General features: G+C 35.3%; 1 protein-coding gene across 3 annotated transcripts in view; it reads right to left on the minus strand.

Annotated features, from left to right (window-relative positions):
* Positions 1–24,004, minus strand: part of SLC10A7 (solute carrier family 10 member 7) — a 254,752-nt gene that overhangs the window by 186,829 nt on the left and 43,919 nt on the right. The window contains exon 5 of one of the 3 annotated variants that reach the window (XM_047091251.1): positions 12,290–12,572. The exons of the other annotated variants lie outside the window; for them this stretch is intronic. Coding sequence (XP_046947207.1) covers positions 12,516–12,572 — 57 coding nt within the window. The 3' untranslated portion in view covers positions 12,290–12,515. Of the gene's footprint in view, positions 1–12,289; positions 12,573–24,004 lie in introns of those variants that run through there. 3 annotated transcript variants of the gene reach the window in all.

Here is a 24,004-nt window from a genome sequence, read left to right on the forward strand (position 1 = left end):
AGGCATTCACCAATTTAAAGAAAGATTACTTTTAGAACATGTACCATTAAAATTCACCATCTTAACAACCATTTTAATTCTTTGTTTCAAAAACATTGCAGGAATGAACAGAAGTTCATATAAATGCAGGTTGCTAGTAAATGCATCCAGCTGCTTTTCTCAGAGTAAGCTACATTTCTTGCCTGCTTCTACAGGTTCATTTCTTGCTACCAATGGAAAAAAAATTATTTAATATCCTTAATCTTGAGGTGAATGGGGGGGGTGGCTATTCTTGTTTGTAACTATTCATCTCAATTCAGGCAAGGAAAAAATATATTCAAGTTCCTGTTTCTGGGTGCTAAATTGAATCAGGTGTCCTCTCCTCTTAAGAAAATTAAGTTGCTTTTGTGCAAGAGTGTTTTAATGAGAACAGAGCCCGCCGACAGTGATAAATGGGAATGACACCAGAGAGAGCATGTAAGCAGGACAATATGTGCATGTTACAGTCTTACAGCCTATTTTTCACTGACTATTCTGAATGACTTCGCTGTTTCTTAAGGGGCCTATTAATCTCAAATTTAGTTATTACACAACGTTTATTTGAACATATATTCTGCCGATGATGACAGTTAATAAAGGAAATCTTTCACAAGCTGTATTTTTACATATTGTTCCAACTACAGCTCCCAGTCATTTGATGGTATTGATGGAATAACCTACATTGTGCTGAGGCTTTTAAAAAAAAAGGCACATATATTCAGATTCCTTTCTAAGCACATGGGGACTCTTAAATAACCGTTAAAATGCATACAAAAAAAATCCTTCTACAAAATGGTAAAAGTAAAAGGATACCTTAACTGCTCAACAAAAAATATTTAATATGAAAACTGACCCTTCTAGGAAAAACCAGACACCTTTTAACACTTTTAAAGCTTGGGTGCATAATACGCAATAGTTCTTGCATAGCAACCTAACATTTTCACAATATGCATGGAATAGAGGAGGGAAGACAAAATCAATTTTCTTGAGGTGCAAAAAGAATCAAGTAACATAGCTACTTTGATTCTCTTCTTGGTATGCTTTTTTGATAAAATGCCACATACTTAAAATAGTGGTGATCCTGTATTTCTTATTTTCGGTAGGATACTTAAAGGCTAATGAGTATTACTTTAACATTTTCCTAAAAATATATTTATTAGCTCAAATAACTTCACCAGTTCAGACTGTGATGATTGCTCCAGGAGAAATTTGTTACTTTAAGTATAGCTGCTTCATAATAACACCTAATTATATTAGTAGGAAATATTTATGCCAGTTCAAGATTTTTAAACCAGCCTCATAATTGAGATGAATGTATACTTAATCAAACACTTGCAATTTCATCCTCCTGAAATCTCAGTCTTTGAAGGTATTCAATTTCAATGAAGTCAGAATTTTCAACTGGTAAGGGCCCTTAGATACTATGAAAATCCCTTTAGAAATGAAGAAATAGAACTCTAGAGAAATAAAAGGATCCTTCCCAAGGTCATATTGGCTAGTGGCAAAGCCAGACTAGAACTCATCCCCAGACATTCCCTGTACCTTATTACACTCAACGCTGTCTATTTTACATATTTTTTAACAGATATTTATAAATATGTAATATAAAAGGGCATATACCCAAACACTAAGAGTGGTTATGCTGGGGTAATAGGATTATGGATTTTTTCCTGCTTTGTGATTTTCCTTGATTTTCAAGATTTTTTCACTGATTATGTATTTATTAGAAAAAAGCATACAATAAATGTAATATTACTCACAACAAACATTTTCGAGGTTCTGTCTTTAATCTTTAGGCAAACCTTAATGCTATGTACATATTAGGTGCTCAATGTCTGACTAAAAATTGAATGAAATTGAGGAGAATACCAAGAAAAAACCACCTAGACTTACTTGCTATATTAACACAGAATGCTTAGGAACAAACTGTGTATATAATTCAGATTACCAACTATTAAATTGAAAATATATATTATTTATTTAATAATAGCTTATTAAGCACCTGTAAATTTCTAAGAAAAAGCTGAATAAAACTGACTTAAAATATTCTGTACTACTTGACATTATATCTTTTTTAAAATTCCAATTTCTCAATATCCCTGAAGTTTAATTGTTCTTATCTTTTGGGTTTCCTATGTCCTGCTAAAAAGGAATAAAATAAATGCTCCTTTAATTATTCATTTATTCAACACAAATTTATTAATTTATTACTCTAAGCACTAATAATTCAAAAATAAATGCCACAGTATCAGCTCACAGTATTGGGCTAGACATCATAATGGCTATAATACAATAAGATCAATGGGATCACAGATATGGCAGCACAGAAATTAACTACTAAAATTTCCTTTAAAGTGGACTTTTTCAATACCTCCTAGTGATGGACAAGAAGCACTTTTCTGATCAATTAATGGAAGCCCTATTTAATGCCAACCCACGAACTAAGCTCTCAGCACATCAACAGAGAAATTGGCCAAGAATTCCCTTAACACTTTGTTTAGAAGGGCATCCACAAAACGTAAGTGACAAGCTACGTCGAATCGTCTAATGTTTCTTACAAATTTTAGACTCTAGCTACCTACCTCTGTTATTTCTGCTCTTTTCCATCCATTAGGTCTGGGAATCACAGAGCTTCTTAAGAGGGCAATGGATCAATCCCTCAGCAATAACTCTCTCATCAGCTTTTCATTAGCAATAAAACAGCTTTCCTACCATCTTCTGGGAAATAACTTACCATAGATTCACAGAACTGAAATGGACTTTTGCAGATCATCTAGTTAAGGCATTTTTCAAAAGTAGTCCTCAAAAAGGACTATACTGAAATCACGAACAATAGGAACCTCCCTATCCTATTCTTCATGTCTTTAGGATCAGAGATTGCATAATCTTTTTTAAAATTCCAGATTTACAATCTATATTTTTCACTATTAATCTACGTTTTTCACTATCAAGTCCTCTCTTTTTCTGAATTAACTTTTCATTTGAGATCATCTTTTTATGTTAGGTCTCCTGAGAAGATTAAAAAAGAGCTGTGTTATTTCTGTTACAAGTAGTATGCTGGTAAATGTTTAGTAACTGGCTCTCAAGATGAGGGGGAGGAACATTAGTTTGTAATATTGGCTGATTTTTATGCTGTAAATATTCCCACCATGGCCAATTTCAAGTTACAAACATGATGTCACTGAACACCAAGATAGGATGGCATAATCCCCAAGGTATAAGAAATGAGAAAAAAATGGGCAAATTAAACACAAAATAAGTACAGGAAGGAAATTAAGTAAAGACATGAGCAGATGAATGAAATCAAAACCATAAAGGCAACAGAATTCAATGGAATCAAAAGCTGGTTCTTTGGGGGAAAAGATCAATAAAACTGATAAAGCCTTAGAACAGGGTCTGGAAAACTTTCTGTAAAGGGCCACTGTTCAATTTCAACCCAACTGGTCTAACACCATCTGAATATTCTGCAATACAGTTCTGATGCTACCTCCCTGGAGTTAGCACAGACCCCACAAGCCCAAAGCTCAGTCCTCCACAAGACTGCCCTCACTTCAACAGGCAGGCGCACTACAGGAGTCCCAGGCCACCAGCACTTCTGACCAAGTGGCTATAGATTCAGGGGTTCCTATGACACTGGTTGGTTCAATAATTCAATAAAACAGCTCACTGAACTCACTGAAAGTGCTATAGTTAAGATTACACTTTGATTATAAGCAATACACAAAGAAGGGGGTCTGAGGACTTCTGTGCCCTGTCCCCATGGAGTCAGAGTGAGTCATTCTCCCGGCACATCAACATGTTCACCAACCAGGAAGCATCAGTGAGCTTCAGAGTCCATAGTTTTTAATTGGTGTTTCCTTATATGAGCACAATTGATTAAATCATTGGCAATTCAATCTCCAGCTCCCTCTCCTTCCCCGGAGGTGGAGTGACTGGAATTTCTAACCCTCTAGTTACCAGTTTGATCTTTTTGACCAGCCCACATCCTAAAGTTACCTAGGAGCCCATCTAGAGTCTCTTAATTAGCATAATTAGCATAAGAAAAACATTCCAATCACTCAGGAAATGCCAACGGTTTTTGAAGCTCTGTGTCAAAAAGCTGGGACAAAGATACATATTGTTATTATGCCACAGCAACATAATAAATATTTTAGGTTTTATAGCCCATATGATCACAAATTCTTAATTCTGCTGTTATAGCACAAAAGCAGCCATAGATAATGTATAAGTGACTGAGCATGGTTGTGTCCCAATAAAACTTTATGGATACTAAAATTTGATTTTCATTTAATTTTCATGTGTCATGAAATTTTATTTATTTATTTTTCTACCTGTTAAAAAATGTACAAACCATTCTTAATTCATTTACTACACAAAAACATGCAGCAAGATGGTTCAGCCTGCAAGTCATGGTTTGTCCCTTCTGCACTACGAGAAAAAAAGGAGGTAGAAATGACCAATATCAGGAAAGAAGCGACATACTGAGATCCTTCAGATATTTAAAGGATGAGAATATTGTGAACATATTACTTGATTTCAACACTTAACATAAAGCTGCACTAATCAACAGTGTGGTACTAGCTTAAGGACGGATATATAAATCAATGAAACAGAATAGAAAGTCCAGAAACAGATCTATATAGATATGGCAAATTGATTTTTGAAACGGGTGCACAGTAATTTAATGGGAGTGAATAATCTTTTCAGTAAGTGGTAAGTGACATCTCTAAGCAAAAGACAAAACAAAACAAAATTTTAATCCTTACCTCACACCATACATAAAACATAAGTTGGAATGGATCATAGAGCTACATGTAGAAGCTAAAACTATAAAACTTCTAGAAAAGAACATAGAGAAAATCTTTGTAACTTTGGTTTAGGACAGCATTTCTCGGGTAGGATACAAAAATGGTAACTTTAAAATTTTTACATGATAAATTGGGCTTCATCATAATTTAAGACTTCTTTCCTTCAAAGACATTGTTAAGAAAATGAATAGCAAGCCACAAATTGGGAGAATATATTTCCAAAAAATATATCTGATAAAGAACTTGTACACAGAAGACATTTTTTAAAAATTCTTGCAACTAAATAAGAAGACAATCCAATAAAAAAGTGGGCAAAAGATTTGAACAGACACTTCACTAAAGAAGAGCTATGGATGACAAATCAACAAAAAGATGCTCAACATCATTAGTTATTAGAGAAGTGTAAACTAAAATCATAATAAGATACCACTATATACCTGCTAGAAGTGCTAAAACCTTTTTAAAAACCTGATAGCTCAGTGCTAATGAGGATGTGAACCAAATGCAACTCTCATTTATTGCTGGATGGATTGAAAATAGTATAGCCACTGGGGAAAACAGTTTAGCAGTTTCTTTTAAAGTTACACCTACACTTACATATGATCCAGCCCTATCAAATACTGGGTATTTACCCAAAAGACAGATATTGATATGTTTATACAACAACTTGTACTCAAATGTTCAGAGCAGCTTTATTTGTAGTAGCCCCAAACTGGAAACTACCTAAATGTCCACCAAATGGTAAATGGATAAACACATCATGGTATATCCATGCGATGGAATACTACTCAGTAATAAAATGTAATGAACTAATGATACAGGCAACAACACAGATGAATCTCAAAAGCATTACACTAAATAAATGCAGCCAGATACAAAAAACTACATACAGTATGATTCCATTAATATCATACTCTGGAAAAGGCAAAACTACACAGACAGAATTCAGATCACTGGCTATCAGGAACTGCAGGTAGGAAAAGGGAAAAGAGGCACAAAAGAATTTTTTGGCATGATACCAATGTTCTACATGACTTTGTATATATTCTAAAACAAATCATACTACATACTTTAAAAGAGCAAATATTACTGTCTGTGAATTATATATCCATAAACCTGACTTTTTAAATCCATAAGAATTTTAAAAGTAAAAAAAAATAGTAGAAAAATACAACAATATGATATTATGGGTTAACTTTTTCATCTTTACTCAGTTTTGAGATTTACACAGAAAATTTCAAAAAACACATAGTAAGTCTTTACTTAATAAAATATAAATTAAAACCACACTGTTACTACCTATGACCTATGAAAGCTGAAGCCTCAGAGCTCTGCTTGTAATTTGTAAAAATGTCTTTTAAGTCATTATTTTCAACAATAACATAATGGGTATACTTAAAGACTCTGTGGGTTGATCTGACATTCAAAAATGACACTCTTGTTTTATGTTTATTTAAAGATGATAAAAGATTTCATGTTAAATAAAATGTTTTAATTTAAAATCATCACAGAGTGGTGCCTGGGTGGCTCAGTCAGTTAAGCAACCACCTTTGGCTCAGGTCATGATCTCACAGCTCCTGAGTTCAAGCCCCACATCAGGCTCTGTGCTGACAGCTCAGAGCCTGGAGCCTGCTTCGGATTCTGTGTCTCCCTCTCTTTCTGCTTCTTCCCCACTTGTACTCAGTCTCTGTCTCTCAAAAATAAATAAATGTTAAAAAAAATTGTTTAAATCATCACAGAGACACCTGTGAAATACTAGAAAAAGCATTGATAATAAAGTCGGGAGACCTGGTTTCAAAACAATCTGGTCACATACTCAGCTACGAAAACTCTTTTAAAAAATCCCCACATCTTCATTTTATAAAATGCGAATAACAACAACCACTTCACAAAATTTCTGTGAGGATTAAATGAGATGGCAGATATAAGACCCCTGGATATCCTACAACCATATAAAGTAAGGCTCAGCAGGCCTTCTTTACACAGGTCTTCATTCTCCAAGTCCCTGAAGAATTTAGGCTGTACATGGAAACAAGGGACATCATGGCAGGAAAAAGTTCACTAATGAACTTACCATTTCTAAAAGGACTCCCAAGAAGACATTTTCCCTTCCCACATGCACACCCTAACCTCTTCACAATAGTTATCTATCTCTCTACTTCAGCTTTGGTTGGTTTACTCTCACTGCACAGTATTTTAAACACCTGACATATAGCACAAATAAAACACAAATATGCTTGCTAAATATAATTGTGAGTCCTACAGAAGATGCAGGAAAGTCAATGATATCAGCACAAAGTTAATGACAAGTAAGAAAGAAATTAATGACAGGACAGGTGCTTAAAGGAGAGTAAATTGGACTTTTTTTTTTAAGTTTATGTATTTATTTTTGAGAGAGAAACAGAGAGAGTGAGCAGGGGAGGGGCAGAGATAGAGAGGGAGAGAGCGTCAAGCAGGCTCCGCACTGTCAGCACGGAGCCGGATGTGGGGCTCGAACTCACAAACCATGAGATTATGACCTGAGCCAAACCAAGAGTCGGATGCTTAACCAACTGAGCCACCCAGGCCCCCCTGGACTATTTTTGAAATGTGAGTATCTATGAAAATTTACAAAACCTCAACTCTTTTCGCAAATTTGTGTTGCAAAATAAACAGGAGGAAAAGATGTGACATCATGTCATCTTAACAATTTTCTTGGGAAAATTACAGTTACCCCTACCTTCCAAAACACTTGGCCCTTTCTTCCTTCACACCAAGAATCAGTGAATAAGTTTAGAATAGAATCATAAAATAAGTTTATTCCATAATTTAGTTTCATTTTTTCAAAATAAAAGCTAAACATATTTTTTAAGTACTAGTAAATGTTCATTCTTTTTTCAAAGTTAATTGCCTTTAAGTGATTTTCTTCTGTATCATTTACCATTGAATGACGTGGATCTTCTCTTTTATTATTCTAGCTACTCAAAATTTTATGGGGGGCAGAAAAGAGAAATTCTTTTTTTTATTTCCTACAAAGGCATAGTTGAAGTTAAAAAAAAAAAGTTTCAAGGTACAGATTCTTCAGAATGTAATCTGAATTTTCTATGAATAGTAGAGTAATACAGGTAGAAATTTTAGAGAACATCTTCCCAGTTCCCTAATTTTACATACAAGGGTTGGACTGAAGCCCAGTGTAGGAAGTGACTTGCTCAAGATCACACAGTTTGTGGCAGTGGCGAGACAGGATTCGAAGAACTTCCAAACACTCTTCCTTCTCTAGGCCATTAATCTTTATTTGATTCCAATATATTATGTAGATAAGAGATGTGTGAATATCAAAAATACACGAAATGGAAATTGTAATAGACACACTCAAACGTAAAACACTAGTCAGCAAGCAGTGAAGCACTAAATCGACTTCAAATTTTTATTAAGGTTATCCTTCTGTTAGTGATTGAAGGTATATTAGCTTAGTGGGCCATGCAATAGCTGTAGCACCACAACTAATGGACTGCCAAGAGATGATTTAATAAAGAGGCCCAGCTGAACAATGGTGTATAAGTAACTCTGACAACCTGAGGCTTTCTTCTGGTCAAACGTTTTATATCTGTAAGTGACTTTCTCTAAAAAAATTACCTGAGAAGATACTCTCAGAAGGTTTCACTGTAATAACAGCAGCCCAAACATTCTTATATAAGTTCAGATTCTCCAAGATCTTAAGATGTGATTAAAAAAAAAAAAGTTTAAAGGTCTTGTCCCCAGATCCTTCCACAGGCACCATTTATAACATGGTTAGAGATCTAGTTAAACAACACATTCAGCAACAACAATGTGTATTTCTTTTGGTTGAAGTCAAATAAAGAAATAGAGCAACTTTTTAAATGTTGCCATCAAAATTTTACTCTAAAATATGACATATATTGGGCAGTGGGGGGGAGGATAAAATTAAAATATTTGTCAAATACACATTTCTAGAAAATATTATGTGGACTCTTCATCTTTACAACATGGACTGACTCGCACTGAAAAGAGAATACAAAAGTAATGTAGGGAGAAAACTATCAAATGAGCAAAGATTTGCAAAAATAATAATTCCTACGATTGATGAGAGTTCAGGGAAAAGATGCCTCTGCATCCTTTAGAACCTCGCTGGGTTCTAAAGCAGCCAAACCTTACAGGTGTCCATACAAACCCTTTGACCCAGCAATTCCAGTTTTAAAAACTTATCTAAGAAACTAATACAGATCCAAGAAAAGATCTAGTGAAAAGGCTCTTCATCATAATATTATTTTTTAATAGCCAAAACTAGCCAGGACTGAAACAAAACATTGCATGTCCACACGTGAGAATAGTAAATGGTCTATAGAAACACTGTTGTAGGACACTATGGAGACATGATCACGATGTATTGCTAAGTGGGCAAATAGGATTACAAAACAATATGCATTATATGATCTCATTCTATTAAATATATGTGCAAACAAAAATGCCTAGAAGATACACATAAAAATATCAATACGGTTATCTGACCGGGGGATTATGGTATTTCTTTGTTTTGTTTGCTTACATTTTCTATATTACTCGGAATATGGTGCCTTTGTGATAAAAAAAATTAAGATACTAAAAAATTTTTAAACAATACAAGAACATAATGTTTGCTAGTCATTCTGTAATGTTGTATGTTACTAGATGTCTCACATAGTGAATTTAGGACAGTGAATGAATGGTAAGCCTTTTCCTTGATAAGCCATTGGTCAAAAATTATGTTTATGTGATAGTGTGAACCTAACCCAAAAGAAAAAAGTCACTTCATTGAGAATAACAGCAATTTTATGTTATTAGAAAAAGCACCCATGACAGCCATTATCAAAGTAGTCATTTTAAGGAAATTAAATTGCAAATAAATGAAGACATTTATGTGGAATGATTTTAGGTTGCAGGCAAGATGGATGAGGATTTACATACTTAAAGCCACAGTGTCTTAAATATAAACATAGCTTTTGTTTCCTTTAAAAACGAGTTTATTATTTGCTCATTTAAAAAAATGTATTCCCTTAACTACTCCTTACGGTAGCACAGATGAAGTTTGAAGAACTCATTCTAGATGTAAAGCCAGATTCATGATTCAGTTTTTTTAGGATGCTTGCTTCTTAGGAAACAAAGACAGAGCTTCCCATCAGAATTTCAAACATTTCTTACTAAGAGAACATTTTATTTATTTTTTTTTCAACGTTTTTATTTATTTTTGGGACAGAGACAGAGCATGAACGGGGGAGGGGCAGAGAGAGAGGGAGACACAGAATCAGAAACAGGCTCCAGGCTCCGAGCCATCAGCCCAGAGCCTGACACGGGGCTCGAACTCACGGACCGCGAGATCGTGACCTGGCTGAAGTCGGACGCTTAACCGACTGCGCCACCCAGGCGCCCCTAAGAGAACATTTTAAAAGACTCTGAAGTTTGTTTCTTAAAAAATTATGCTTATAGAATCCAATAAAATATTAGGCAGTCAGTATGTGTAATTAACACACATGCACGCGTGTGCACACTGTTTTGTGCACCACATTCATGGTATGACTCATTCAAAACAGGTTTATGAAGTAATTTTTCCTCTTCTAGACACATGTAAAAATAAAGAAATTACTTAAAGAGAAATAATACCCTTGCATTTAAAACTGTGTTTAGATCACCTTAAAAGGGATTCTTGATTTAAAATGTGTTCCCAGAAAAACTTAAAAATAAAATGAATCACAATGTTATTATTCCAGTAGCCTTTTTGAAAAACTGTTTTCAGATTCAACATCAAATAATAATAATTTAAATGCTTTATGTTCCCAATCACTGAGAGATAGGACTGCTTACATACTTTTTTAAGACTATAAATCTCAAGTTTTAGTATTCTTTAGAAATTAGGAAAAAATAAGGCATTTGTTTTTCTTCTAATGCTACTCTCTACTTCCATTAGTACAGTGAAGTTATCATAGAAAAGCACTGCTTAAATATGAACTGTCTATGCACTAAGTGCCTCTTCTATAATTATACATAAAACACCGCCTTGGCCAGCACATTATAACAAAGACGCACACACACACAGAAAACAGCTGGCTGGAAAGATCTCTGTTGCAACTACCTTAGCATTTTCTCGGTTCTTCAAGATTTCTGTTCAACTGAAGTCTTTATCGGACACCAAGTGAGTCACCATCTACTGGAAAACTCTTTAAGAATATAAATGAGAAGGTTACTCAAACCAGCCCTCCTTCTTTAACCACAATTAGCTTAAATTCTAGATCCAAATTGTGAACATAGTCTTAAGATTTTGATTCCTCCTCTTCTACATTTCCCTCATCTTTCTAATCATAAAGTGGAAAGAGGTTTACATTTTTTAGAAAAAAAAATATGGATGCTTTTTAAAAATGTATTCCCTTAACTACTCCTTACATCTACTTTCTAATCCCCAACTCACTTAATTAAATTCAGCGTGAATTTAAATTGCAATTAACATCTTTTGAGGGATTACATGTTCTAATCGCAATTATGCAGTGAATATTTGAAACACATACATTTTGTTATATTATCTGAAATGCAAATTGGAGTCCAAAAAGATGTTTAATAAAAATGTATAGTACTGAAGACTTTATTACGGAACCTAAGGGACTAGAAATGAGATTAAAAAGAGTAAAAACAGTGATACAAGTACAAAAACAAATTGCTTCACCTCCCAAACCCTTGGAAATGGCCCCACTTGGCTCCCGTTTAACCTAGCTTCATCACAGTTTAAAAACTCCCTTCCAAGAAGTGTTATGAACCAAACTGAATTTCATTTCTCCCCCCCAAGATTAGTAGCTCACAGGGTCTTAAAGGAGAGATGATGCATGAAATTCTATGGGAGCAAGAGGTAAAAACTGTTTTTCTGACCCAAGAATTTAGAATAAAATGATTTAACTTATTTTATTTTCCTTTTCCATCAAAATAGCATTTTATAAGCAGAAGGAAAAAAAGCTGACATTTGTTAAGCATCTTCTATACCAGACAATAGGGGTTACTTCACTTAATTCTTAAAACAACCCCATGAGGTAAGTATTATTCCATTGTACAGATGTGAAAAATAAGCCTCAGAGAAAGTAAGTGGTTGAGAGAAATAAGTTGAAATAAATCAATGGTAAAATTGGGACCCATGCTTAAACCCATGCTCTTATAAAAGGACAGTGTCATAAGTGTGAGACCAAAGGAGGAAAGCTTAGGGGCGCCTGGGTGGCTCAGTCAGTTAAGCGGCTGACTCCTGGTTTCAGTTCAGGTCATGGTCTCATGGTTCGTAGGTTCGGGCTCTGCTTCAGGCTCCACGCTGACAGTGCAGAGCCTGCTTGGGATTCTCTCTCTCTCCCTCTCTCTCTGCCTCCCTCTGTCTCTGCCTCTCTCCTGCTCCTGTTGTCACTCTTTCTCAGAAAAGAAGAAGAAGAAAAAAAAAAAAAAAAGGAGTAAAGCTTAGGACAAAGCACCTGTCTTTAATTGCCCATTTAACTATAATCCTCTCAAACAGGTTGTGGGGATTTCAGTGGCCCCAAGACACCTTCATCTCTGGTGTGAGCTTGACTAGAATGCTTCAGGAAGTTCTTGGGGCTCTCAGAGCTCTTTCTGCAAATCCATGGGCTTGCTGAAATCCAGGTTGACTTCACTGTCTTTTCAATCAGTGTCTGGTGGTCAGAGCAGGCTTTATCATGAAGTAAAGGTCTGGTTTATTAGTTCATGTTCTGTTTCCTTCTGGTACCTTTCCTTTTTTAAAAAATTGAAGCATAATTGACTTATAACATTCTATTAGTTTCAGATATATAAAATATTGATTAGATATTTGTATACATCGCAAAATAATCATCACATTAAGTCTAATTACCATCTGTCATCACACAAAGTTACAAAAATGTTTTTTCTTATGATGAGAACTTTTAAGATCTACTCTCCTAGAAACTTTCAAATAGGCAATACAGTATTATTGACTATAGTCATGCTGTAGGTTACAGCCCCATGACTTATTTTCAGTAGACCCTTGAACAACATGGGTTTGAATTACATGGCCCACTTATATGTGGATTTTTTTTTCCCAGTGAATATACTGGAAAATTTTTTGGAGATTTGCAACAATTTGAAAAACTCACAGCTGAACTGCATAGCCTAGAAACACGAAAAAAAAAAAATAAGAAAAAGTTAGTTATTATTGTGAGAAGACAGTATATAATAGTGGAACATAAAAAAATATGTGTTAATCAACTCTGTTTTCAGTAAGGCTGCCATTCAACAGTAGGCTATTAGTGAAGTTTTTAGGGAGTCAAAAGTTATACACAGATTTTTGACTGCATGGGGATCAGTGCTTCTAACACCCATATTCTATAAAGGTCAATTGCATTTTATAACTGCAAATAACTTTACTGTCTGAGCTTCAGGGTCTATTTATGCACTTGCCAGACTGTCAGTTCCAAGATTACATTTATCTTTAAGGAAACTAATGCAAATTTAGGTTCTGCCTTTCGTGCCCTTAAATTGTCAGCTTTCTGTTAACTATTCACTATTCACACCATTTTTGCTATCACACTTTACTAGTAAAAGAAGGACTAGTTACGCTGGCTCTTACTTTTTCCTTTGACATTGTCATCATGAGATAATACCAGGTTATTAAACTGCCTACCCATTCAATCTTGAAAAACAGGGTTAAAAAAACTTGTTAGCATGGTTTTCTCTTATTTATCCATGATCCATCCTCCTAGATCTATATGATATGATTATGCCTAATGAGACACAACCTCCTACACAAGAATAGGTAAGGATACAACCCAAATATTGGAGAGAGGCAGTTGGGAAATGAAGGCTATGTTTCAGTACATAATTTACCACTTAAAACAGCCGTAAGATTGCAGGCACTAGAGGGCGCTAGATTTAGCTTATATTGGTCTGAATCCAGCTCCACAGACAGGAGACTGAACAACTTTAGCCATATTAAACTTCCGTTTCCTTGTCTCACAATGGGTGTAATATTACTATCTGCTTGTAAGCATTTGTGAGAATTCAATGAGAAAATTTATATAAAGCATTAGCATAGTTAGTACTAAATATTAGTTATTATTAATTGTATCATCATCAATATTATCTCATTACTAAGTGGTGAGAACTATTAATGACTTGCCAAATTAGGGACCCAAATAGAGATAAAATTTCTGGTGAATTTGGAAAAATGGAGACAAATAAGCATTTTTAAAGTGGGAAGAAGAGAAAGGATGGATATGGGGATGTAAGGCAAGCCTTTTAAAAAAGTTCAGTGTTTATTGTTTATAACTCCCTGTGATTTTAGAATCATAACCTATTATGTAGACCTCTTTGTTAATATTCAGAAATTCATGAGACCTAAGGAAAAAGTCAAGAAAAGTTGTGTGTGTGTGTGTGTGTGTGTGTGTTTTACCATCTTTGGGGGAAGAGTCTGAAAGAAGTCTGGGGGTAGGGGGGTGAAACCTTTACAGAGCAGCGGGTCCTCACAATTCTAGTTAGGATTGGGACTTGGAATAAAAGAATAATCTAGGGTGTTTCTAAAGTTTCCTGAAAAGCAAAGGGTGAATGTGGAACACAACTAGAGGGAGAACATAGTCACTGGACAGGCTAATGGCTTCTAGAAGGGCAGAAACCAACAACCCCTCTGGTAAACATTTGCTTCTTTCCTATAAAGCACACCTCCACCCAATCATCACGTCTCCAACTCTGGCCTTTCTTGTGTCTCTGGCAGAATAACAATGTGGGGAGGGCATAAAGAAGTGGGATGGGTTAGTGGAGGTAGGAAGGGGCTCAGGTGAGGCAGAAGTTACCACTTTGTCAGAGAGGTTGGAAAGGTAGCTCAGCAGCTTCACAAAGCTGCCAAAGGGACACATGGATAATGCTTCCTTGAGAGCAGTACTAAGTAAAGGTAAGAAAAAACAAGGTACATTGGGATCCATGGACTTATATCCGAGTGTTATTATACTATTATTATACTACATTATTATGTTGACCCAATTATTCAGTCAATGAGCATTCGATGAATTCCTACTGTGTTTAAGGAACTAGGTTGTTTTTGTCTTTTTCTTTTCTTTTCTTTTCTTTTCTTTTCTTTTCTTTTCTTTTCTTTTCTTTTCTTTTCTTTTCTTCTTCTTCTTTTTCTTTTTCTAATAAGATAAGACTTCTGTTCTCCATAACATTCAGCCTATAAGGAACTATAGGATGTGTTAAATCCAAAGCTATTTTAAAGAAAACCGGGCATTGGACAAATGTTTATTTAAGCCGAATAGACTACATAGATTTTCTTCAAAGTGGACTTCCTTTAAAACAGAGTTTATAATTCACTCTGTGACGGACTTCTTTGTATGTACAATAGGCTATATTTGGTAGAGATGTAGATCTGTATTCTGACAATCGGCAGTGATGCAGCCTGCACTGTTGATTGGTAAAGAAGAAGGAAATTTTTAAAAGGCATACTCCTTTGAGTATTCTTTACCTATTTCATGGTCTTATTGATTACTATAATGTCTTTTCTTCAAAGTTTTCACAATTAAAAACTATTGCTCAAACTTAAGGCATTATTTAAAATTCCATTATTAAGCAATGTGCTTGACTAGAGCTCCTCTTGAAATATTCCTAGGTATACATCAGATTCTGAGATTTTATATAATGTACGTATCAATACAGCCAGAGATATACATACATATGTATATATTCATGTGTTTACATGTATATTCATGCATATATATAAATTTACATAGCTACATACCCCCCCAACACACCATATATGTAACCAACTAAATGGGTAATATGAAGATATGGTATAAAAGAATTTTTCTATAACTACAAAGAATTGCTTAGACAGAACTGGTACCTTCTCCCTGTATTCTGTACATGTAAAGTTAAATGCATAATCACTTTTCAGAAAGGAGTCTCTTTTCTAATATAGCACAAAGTATCTACCTCAAACTTTAACAAAGTTTTCAATGGAGTATTAAAATGATTAATGGATCATTTTTAAATCATATGAATTCTTTTCATCATTTATATGATAACCATCCTACTAGCTTATGGATCCTATACTACACCCAACTTTTTACATTTGCTGACCCTAAGAATCTCTCTGAAGTTCCTCCTTTCAAATCTGCAAAGCATTATTTAATGCAGGCTGGGCTGTTGATACGAAACATGCATGGACACTAATTCACAATGACCATCATTTCCCAATCCCTCAGTGTGCTAGGCACTGGGAACATCATCTTTATATACATCTTCTCATCCAGTAAGTACCGTGCCAAGTGAAAAAAGCCATGAGAGATATTTAAAATAATTCCCAGCCATATACTGCCATTCTAATTAGTTTAAATAAACAAATGTGTTAGACACGGTCACATATATAGGAATACTTGTAAACTTTTCCAAATTTAGACATCCACAAAAAATATTTCCAGAGGCTGTCTGGAATACTGGCCAAATAGATTTTCTTTTCCATTCAATTTCCGTTCAACATTTGAAATGTGGCTTATTATAAAACTAATTGTTTAAAAACATATCCTAACATTATGTTTTTGTGTCAAATTCTGGTTGAAGCTAAAGTCATTCCCATTTGCTGAGGCTTGGTAAAAAAAAAAAAAAGAAAGAAAGAAAAGAAACATGTAGAGGAAAAGACAGAATCTTCAATCCATTGAATATATACAACCATACATATTAAAATAATGGTCTAATAACTGAAATTTATAGTTGCTATAATAGCAATTACGTATCATTATTATGGTGAGCATTGATGAATACCCACTCTACATCAACAAAATTATTTATATTCATTATCCTCTCATTTAAAATTCATATTATACCCATTTTATAGCTGAGGTAGATATGAGGTAAAGTGGCTTACCCAAAATAAGATAGCTAATAGTTAGTAGAGCCAGCATTTGTACAGGTCCGTGGACACAAAAGCCCACACTCTTCATGACATTATGATGTCAATGTTAAAAAGCTCAGTTGAAAACCAAATGCTACTGCAATTTGAACCATCACTCATATTAAACTCATAGACCCAAGAAAATACCTTCTACCCCACCCAAGCACTTCCTCACCTCTACACCTACCCACTCCCAAAAGACAGGTTTATGCAGTTTTCCAAAGCTTCACCAAAAATAAAGAAAAATAGAAGTGATAGCAATACATAACATAAATCCTTCAGCACCTTAAGACATAACTTTCCTGTAAAAAAGAGTGGAATAAGTGAAGGACGAGTATTAAAGAGTAATGAATGTGCAAAAAAAATGCACCACTGTCAGCACTCCACCTGGGTTCGGATGTGTTAGAGCATCTCAGTTGAAAACAAATCAGCCTAAGTGCCTGTTTTAGAAAACGTTGCCATGTACTATATGGCAGTGTTAGGAAGGAAAGCAAGCCTAGAAATTAATTAAGAAACGAGTGGTTTTACAGAGTGCTGCAAGAAAAAAGAACTTTCTAATAAACTTTCTCTGTATAGAGTGAAATCTTCCTACAGATTTCCTTCCTTCATTTACATATCTGTACAGGCCTATTCTTTTTTTTTTTTTTTCCTCCAAGCCCCTTTGCCCTTTCAATCATGAAGCATATTACTCCACTGTCAGTGCAAAGCAGTTCCTAACAACAGGGAACCCAGCTGGGATAGGAAGAGGGCAGCAGGCTCATGCATTAACATAATAATCCAACTGTGTTCCCATAGGCCCTTAGGGCAGACAGCATATTAGGTAGGCCTCCTGTGCAGACCCTGGTGGAAGCTGCCTGATCACCTGCCTATCAACCTGTGGCAGCTACAGCCGGCTCAATAGCACCAGCTCCTGCCAAGCGGTGGTGCCCAATTACCTTACTACAAAAGACAGAAATCCATTTTTCTATGTCTGTTTAATGTACCCAATGCATTTCCTTATTTGCGATTTGAATCTATGTTTCTGTGTTTGCAGGGGGATTGACTTATTGCCTTTTAACTTTTGAAAGTCTGGTTGTCTAAAAGCCATATCGCTTCAGTAGGCAGGAAATGAGACTGAAAACCAAATTTCAAACACCAAAGCTCAGGTTGGTAAAGCTAACTGCTTGGTCATCAGTTGTCTAAAGCATTTTTTTTCCATCGATACAGAGGACTAGAGGTGTGGGGGAAGATCTAAACGGCTGTCATCACTATTTCTCAAGGGGACAAAGGTCGGGGAGATCCTACACCAGTGTCTTTGTGAAACATAGGGTTTTTATATTCAAATCCAAGCATGTTCTAAGGTTCCCTCAAAGCATAAGCCTTTGTGTGCACTGATCCCCTCATGAGGAAAGTGTGTGGGTTGCTACAACTGGCTGAAAGAGTAGAGAATCACAACAGATATGGCAAAATTATTTTTTAATCTCTAATTATCACTGAAAACTTCAAAAAAAGAGCTGGACGATTTGTATGCTTTTTACTGTTTGCATATATGAAAGTGTGTTTTATTTTCATGCTGCCCGGTTCCTGGAGTCTGTGGTTTACTCTATGTGTGGTTTTCTTTCCAAGCTACAACACCTATCAAATACGGAAAAGCCAAGGGGTATATTCCACTAAAAAGATATGTATACATTACACAAGATGATCTTTAAAACATCATAAAGAGATGTTTGAAATTATAATTTACTTCAGTGAATTAAATGCAGTGGTCTCATTCCTTGATAAAACTTCCCCTTAAAAAGGTTACAAAGAAAAGGCATAATTTGACATTTATGGGGTAAAAAGTACTTTTTAAAGTATTCCAAATAATGCTGTCTAAAAGAGCACAAGATTGGGGTGCCTGGGTGGCTCAGTCAATTAAGTGCTGGACTTCAGCTCAGGTCACGATCTCAAGCTTTGTGGGTTCAAGCCCCGCATGGGGCTCTGTGCTGACAGCTCAGAGCCTGGAGCCTACTTCAGTTTCTGTTTCTGTCTCTCTCTCTCTCTCTCTCTCTCTCTCTGCCGCTCCCCCGCTCCTGATCGCTCACGCTCTCTCTCTCTCTCAAAAATAAATAAACATTAAAAAAAAAATTTTAAAGAGCACAGGGCTACCAATTTGGCTAGGGAAACATTTTCTACTGATCATGTATTTCTTTAGAAAAAATGAGTTTCTAGAAATGTTGTGTTTTGGTTTTTTAATGGCTATTTTAATAAAAAATGAATCCTCTGGTCAAACAAAAGTGCATTTATCTAACATTTCTATGAATTTTAAATGTTAGGAAACTAATACTATTAGTTAAGCCAACCAACCTGATGTGCTTCATGTTCACTCTAATAATTAAGTAAAACTTAAGTATCAAAGGCCATATCTGCACATGGCACTGGTTTTCACTGCCAAAGTTACCTCTGTTACCTTAGCATTAACAGTCTGTGCATTAGGGTAAGAGATGATGGTGACCATTCTGCAACCTGTCAGCTCTTTGGTTTACTTCCATACATACCAGACAGGGTTTTACTCAAGGCAAATGCCCTCATCATGAACAAATTTGTTTGCTCTTTACCAAACAACCATAGGGAAAATTCAAATAAAAGAGGAAAAAAGAAAAAACCCAATTTTTTTTTTACTGTGACTCAATCTTAGCTGTTTAATGTTCTCTAAATAATACACTATAATATATGTTGATGGAAGCGAAAATACAAAATACTAAACTCAATAATAAATATTAATGCTTATATAAGTGTTAAACAGCAAAATTATACACATCCCCTTCTTGATCTTTTGGGGATTCCAGAGGCTCTTTATTTTTCATAAATTCTTACATTTTGACAAAATGTAATGCATCTTCCAAGTCATTAAATACAGAAACTTGATTTTTGATTAAAAAACAATAAACAACAGCCATGTAGTGACAGGATAAATGGTAGCCTAGACTTTACTATTTTAATTCCTTTAAGGCGTAAGCTTCCAGGGTGAACAAAAGAAAAGCATTTATATAAAATAGAAATCTAGCCATTCCATTAGCAAGAACTTGACTTTAACTTAAACAGTAACTCATATGGCTAGAATAACTTAGTCTATGAAGGAGAAAGAAACGAGGGACAGAACTGTAGTATCATTTCTAGCATGAACAATTCAACTTGAGATGAGGTTAAAATTTAAAACAAAAAAAAAATAAACATAAATGAAGGAACATGTTATTTTAAATGTAAGTGGGAATAAATAGAGATAGAAAATGGTGTGAAAGAATCCATAGTTATGTTTAAGTATGATAAATCAATTTTTAAAGCTGCCCCCTGCCCTCCCCACAGCAGTTTTTCAAGGCTGGATGTTCCTGTATTTGAAATACACCACATCTTCAATTTGACTCCACTAGCGCATTCCCTACCCTCCAGAGAATTACCTAGAAAGGACACCCTCTTCTCCCTATGGAAAACTATTTGATTCTTAAGGATTTTATCTACCTAGTTCAATTTGGTAGTGTAGATATGGCTTCAGAAATGGTCTGCAGCTGGTGTATTTTGACATTTCTGCTACGGATAAGATTAAGTATGAAATATCAAAATTACACGTTAAAATAGATGCCATTTTACTTTGTTTCTTCCTGAATAGCCCTTCAGCTGTTGAGGCACATACATTTTTCCCCAGGCAAAATCCCCAGGCTAAAATAACTAAGCCTCATATCTTCAGGAAACCCAGCTTCCCAAACATTATTCTGAGGTATCTGATTATCTATTGGCTGTCGTTTCATTCTATATTTAATCATGTAAATCTTACCTGAAAAAGGAAAAGGATTCCACTTAAAACACTTCTGCCAACTGCTCACATTGGATACAATCAATGACAATGCTTAATTTTCTATTACTTCTTTTCAAGATGTTGTCCTTTAACCATAGAGTTAGAAGTCACAAGGATTCAAGATCATTTTTGTACTCAAAACATAACTTTGTTTCCAGAACTGCCGGCTTGAGCAGTGTGCTACCAGTCATTTGCCACTGGGGAAAGGACTCTCCCATCTGCTAGGATCTAATCCTATCACTTTGCGGCCTCAGACTCTCAGGCAATTTAGAGCCAAAGACCACCATTGGAAACAGTGACAGATGATCCAAGGGTTATTTCTACAAACCTCAGGTGAGGATAAATGTTACTTTAAAAGTAAAGAAATTTAGGGGCACCTGGGTGGCTCAGTCGGTTAAGCATCCAACTTCGGCTCAGGTCACGATCTCACGGTTCATGGGTTCGAGCCCTGCATCAGGCTCTGTGCTGACAGCTCAGAGCCTGGGGCCTGTTTCAGATTCTGTGTCTCCCTCTCTCTCTGCCCCTCCCCCACTCGTGCTCTGTCTCTCTCTGTCTCAAAAATAAATAAACATTTAAAAAATTAAAAAAAAAAATAAAAGTAAAGAAATTTAGGAAACAAATTAAAAAGGTAAGTAAGTAAGCAGGTCTTAAGATCTTTCAAACCATTGCAGATTAAAAACAAATGTTTAAGACCATATGCTTAACTTCAAAGCTTTTAAAATTAAGAGAAATTAAAATGCATATTGAGTCATCACATTCTAACAAAGCCAACTTGATTTATATTGCGAGCATTTTTATTTAGCACATAATTCTATCACAAAAAGTTTATAGATTATTACCTCAATACCCACTCAAGTACTAAATCATTACACATTAAGTTATTACAAGAATTTTAAAAAGAGAGCTTAATTGCCTGTTCTTACAACTTTGCTCTTATTTCATATCAGAACGCATCCTGGAAGGCTATCAGCAGACTGCTGAAACACAATTAAGAACTAAAAGATGAAGAATAGAGAAAATATGACAGGGTAGAGGTGGAGGTAATCTACAAAGAAATCTATGAGTAAGGAAGGTAGAGTGAATGAAGAAAAAGCAGGAACTAGAAAACCACACTCTTCACCTCCTTAAATTTGATAATGCTTATTTTTTCAAGCATAATTCAACATTTCTCTGTACACAGTGTTGAGGGAGAGATGCCCCAAAAGATGATACTCACAGTAATGGCCCATAACGTAAGTGGGAGGGGAGGAAGAAGAGGGGGAAGGGGGAAGAGGATCAGTAGTCAATGAAGCGACTCAAGATGAATACATAAACATGACCAGCAACATTGGCAACTTCTGAAAGATTTAAAAAAAAAAAATTAGAAGAGTTACCTTTTGGTCTTCTCCTTAGCAAATCCCCATTTTAAATGTGTATACATACACAAGCATGTGTGTCTTGGGGGTGAGGTGGGAAGGGGAGGAAATGAAGACTTCCTTGAAAGGAAGAAACAAGAACAGCCCCCTGAACCACAACAGAATGGAATGCTCCTTCCATCATTGGACCTTAGTCCTGGAACCATGACTCTCATTCCTTCAAATTAAATCCTGCTATATAACCACCTCCAAGGAACTGACAATAATATTGTGATACTGGGAAGTGTTTTGTTACTCCAAATACTACTTGTTTAAAGTAAGCCAGTAACTGGAGCTTAGAAATGTTTATGGCACAGTTGTCATAACTGAACTCGATTTGCACTCCAAATAGGAAAACAAATAACCAGACTCCCCAGTGATAATAAATGGTATTGTTGACGATGGGGTAAGCAGTAACAGAAACACAGGTGTAAGGAGCGAAAGCACAGATCACCCTTTGTCACTAAAGTAACACAAATTCTGCTCTTAAAAAAAAAAATACAGTTGTCTCTCCAGTGCTTTGTGCAGGAAGCCAATTTTATTCTTGCTTCAATACTTAAATCTAGAAGCAAAGAGATAAATCAATTAATCCTTACAAACTGCTCCTAGGAGCTTCATTTTCCTCAAGGGGTTAAAAGAAGCCTTGACCACTACACAAAGAATATGAAATCTCTGCACTATATTGCTAACACATATCTCCAATTAGGTCTAAAGACATTTTTACAGCTTTTATGCCAAGTTTATATTACTAGATGTTAAAGAATGTGTTGTAGCACTTAAAAGCGCTAAAGCTGGCTCTTGGTAACAATGGTTTATGATTATATCTCAAGGAAAGCAGGAATAAGGCTTTTACACGATTTTGTTGTTACACGATGATGTTGAATGGAAACAAAAACAAGTGGCAAGGCCAACCAGAATCTTTTGTTCTCTATTTTGATACTGTCATCTAGAGGCTAACACATCAAAAGTTATAATTAGATGTTTCCCCATCCCTTGGAATAAATTCAGCTAAAAGCTTTCAGAGGCTTTAGGATTAAAACAAACTCAAAAGAGCAAATGTATTTATATTTTCCAAATTTGTCTGCGTCTAAACAATGTAAAATTGTATCTATAAAGCAAACAGGTAAAGGATAGCAAGAACGTTTAATTAGCATTTCATTATAATACCAATGTGAAAAGAAAGAGGTCAACTATTAATAAGGTACAGATTTCCCACCACTGGGATTTATCCTGAATTCATTTTAAGACCAGGAAGCTGTGATCTAAAAATCTCCACTCTAAAGCAGTTAAAAGTTGAAATAATTGTACTTTTAAAAGTAAGGCTTAGAGCTTTAAGAAGAGCTCTTCACACATTAAAACATGTAGCTCCTGACTATAAATTTGTAATTTTAACCTAGAACCATAATACCACTCATTTCATGATAAATGATGATACACTGGACAGCATATCTATTTTGGATAAGAATAACAGTACTTAGAGATTTCAATCAAGCACATGGGTTCCTTTTCATTTCTCTTTTTTGATATGTATACTTCTCAAAACCACACAAAAGAACACATATCAAAAAAGAAATATACTCACTAAAATTTAAGGTTACGCCAACAAAAGGGTTAATTAGAGAAACAAATTTTCTCAGACTGTTAATAATGGGAATGACACATATTATGTGCCCATAAGTAATTCTCAGGTATCTTTGATCTTCAGCCCCACGCGGTTTCTGTTGCCTACCGTAGCCTGGCCTCTGGGACTCTCTCAGAACCAGACATCTGGCTACTTTGTTGTTTTAGACTAATCTCCTCCCAGGAGAGCTCAAGAAATGACACCAGGCAAGGAGGGTCCTGGCAAGGGAAAAAACATTATGGTATTAGGCAGATTTTTTTTTTTTTCAAGTGGACGAGAGTATCAAAATTGTCTTCAAATTTCTACAGGGGTCTTAGAAGCTCTTCTGTTCTGTGGTTTTACTCTGGCGTAATTTTAATAGGATATAAATATTGTATCTGTATGGCCTATCAACTATCTTTAAGAACTCACTGAATGCGAATCATAGATTATTACAATGTGTAG

This window comes from Lynx rufus, unplaced genomic scaffold (assembly GCF_022079265.1).
Source record: "Lynx rufus isolate CCGP_SWC_20201006 ecotype Redwood Valley unplaced genomic scaffold, mLynRuf1.p SCAF_3, whole genome shotgun sequence".
NCBI lineage: Eukaryota > Metazoa > Chordata > Mammalia > Carnivora > Felidae > Lynx > Lynx rufus.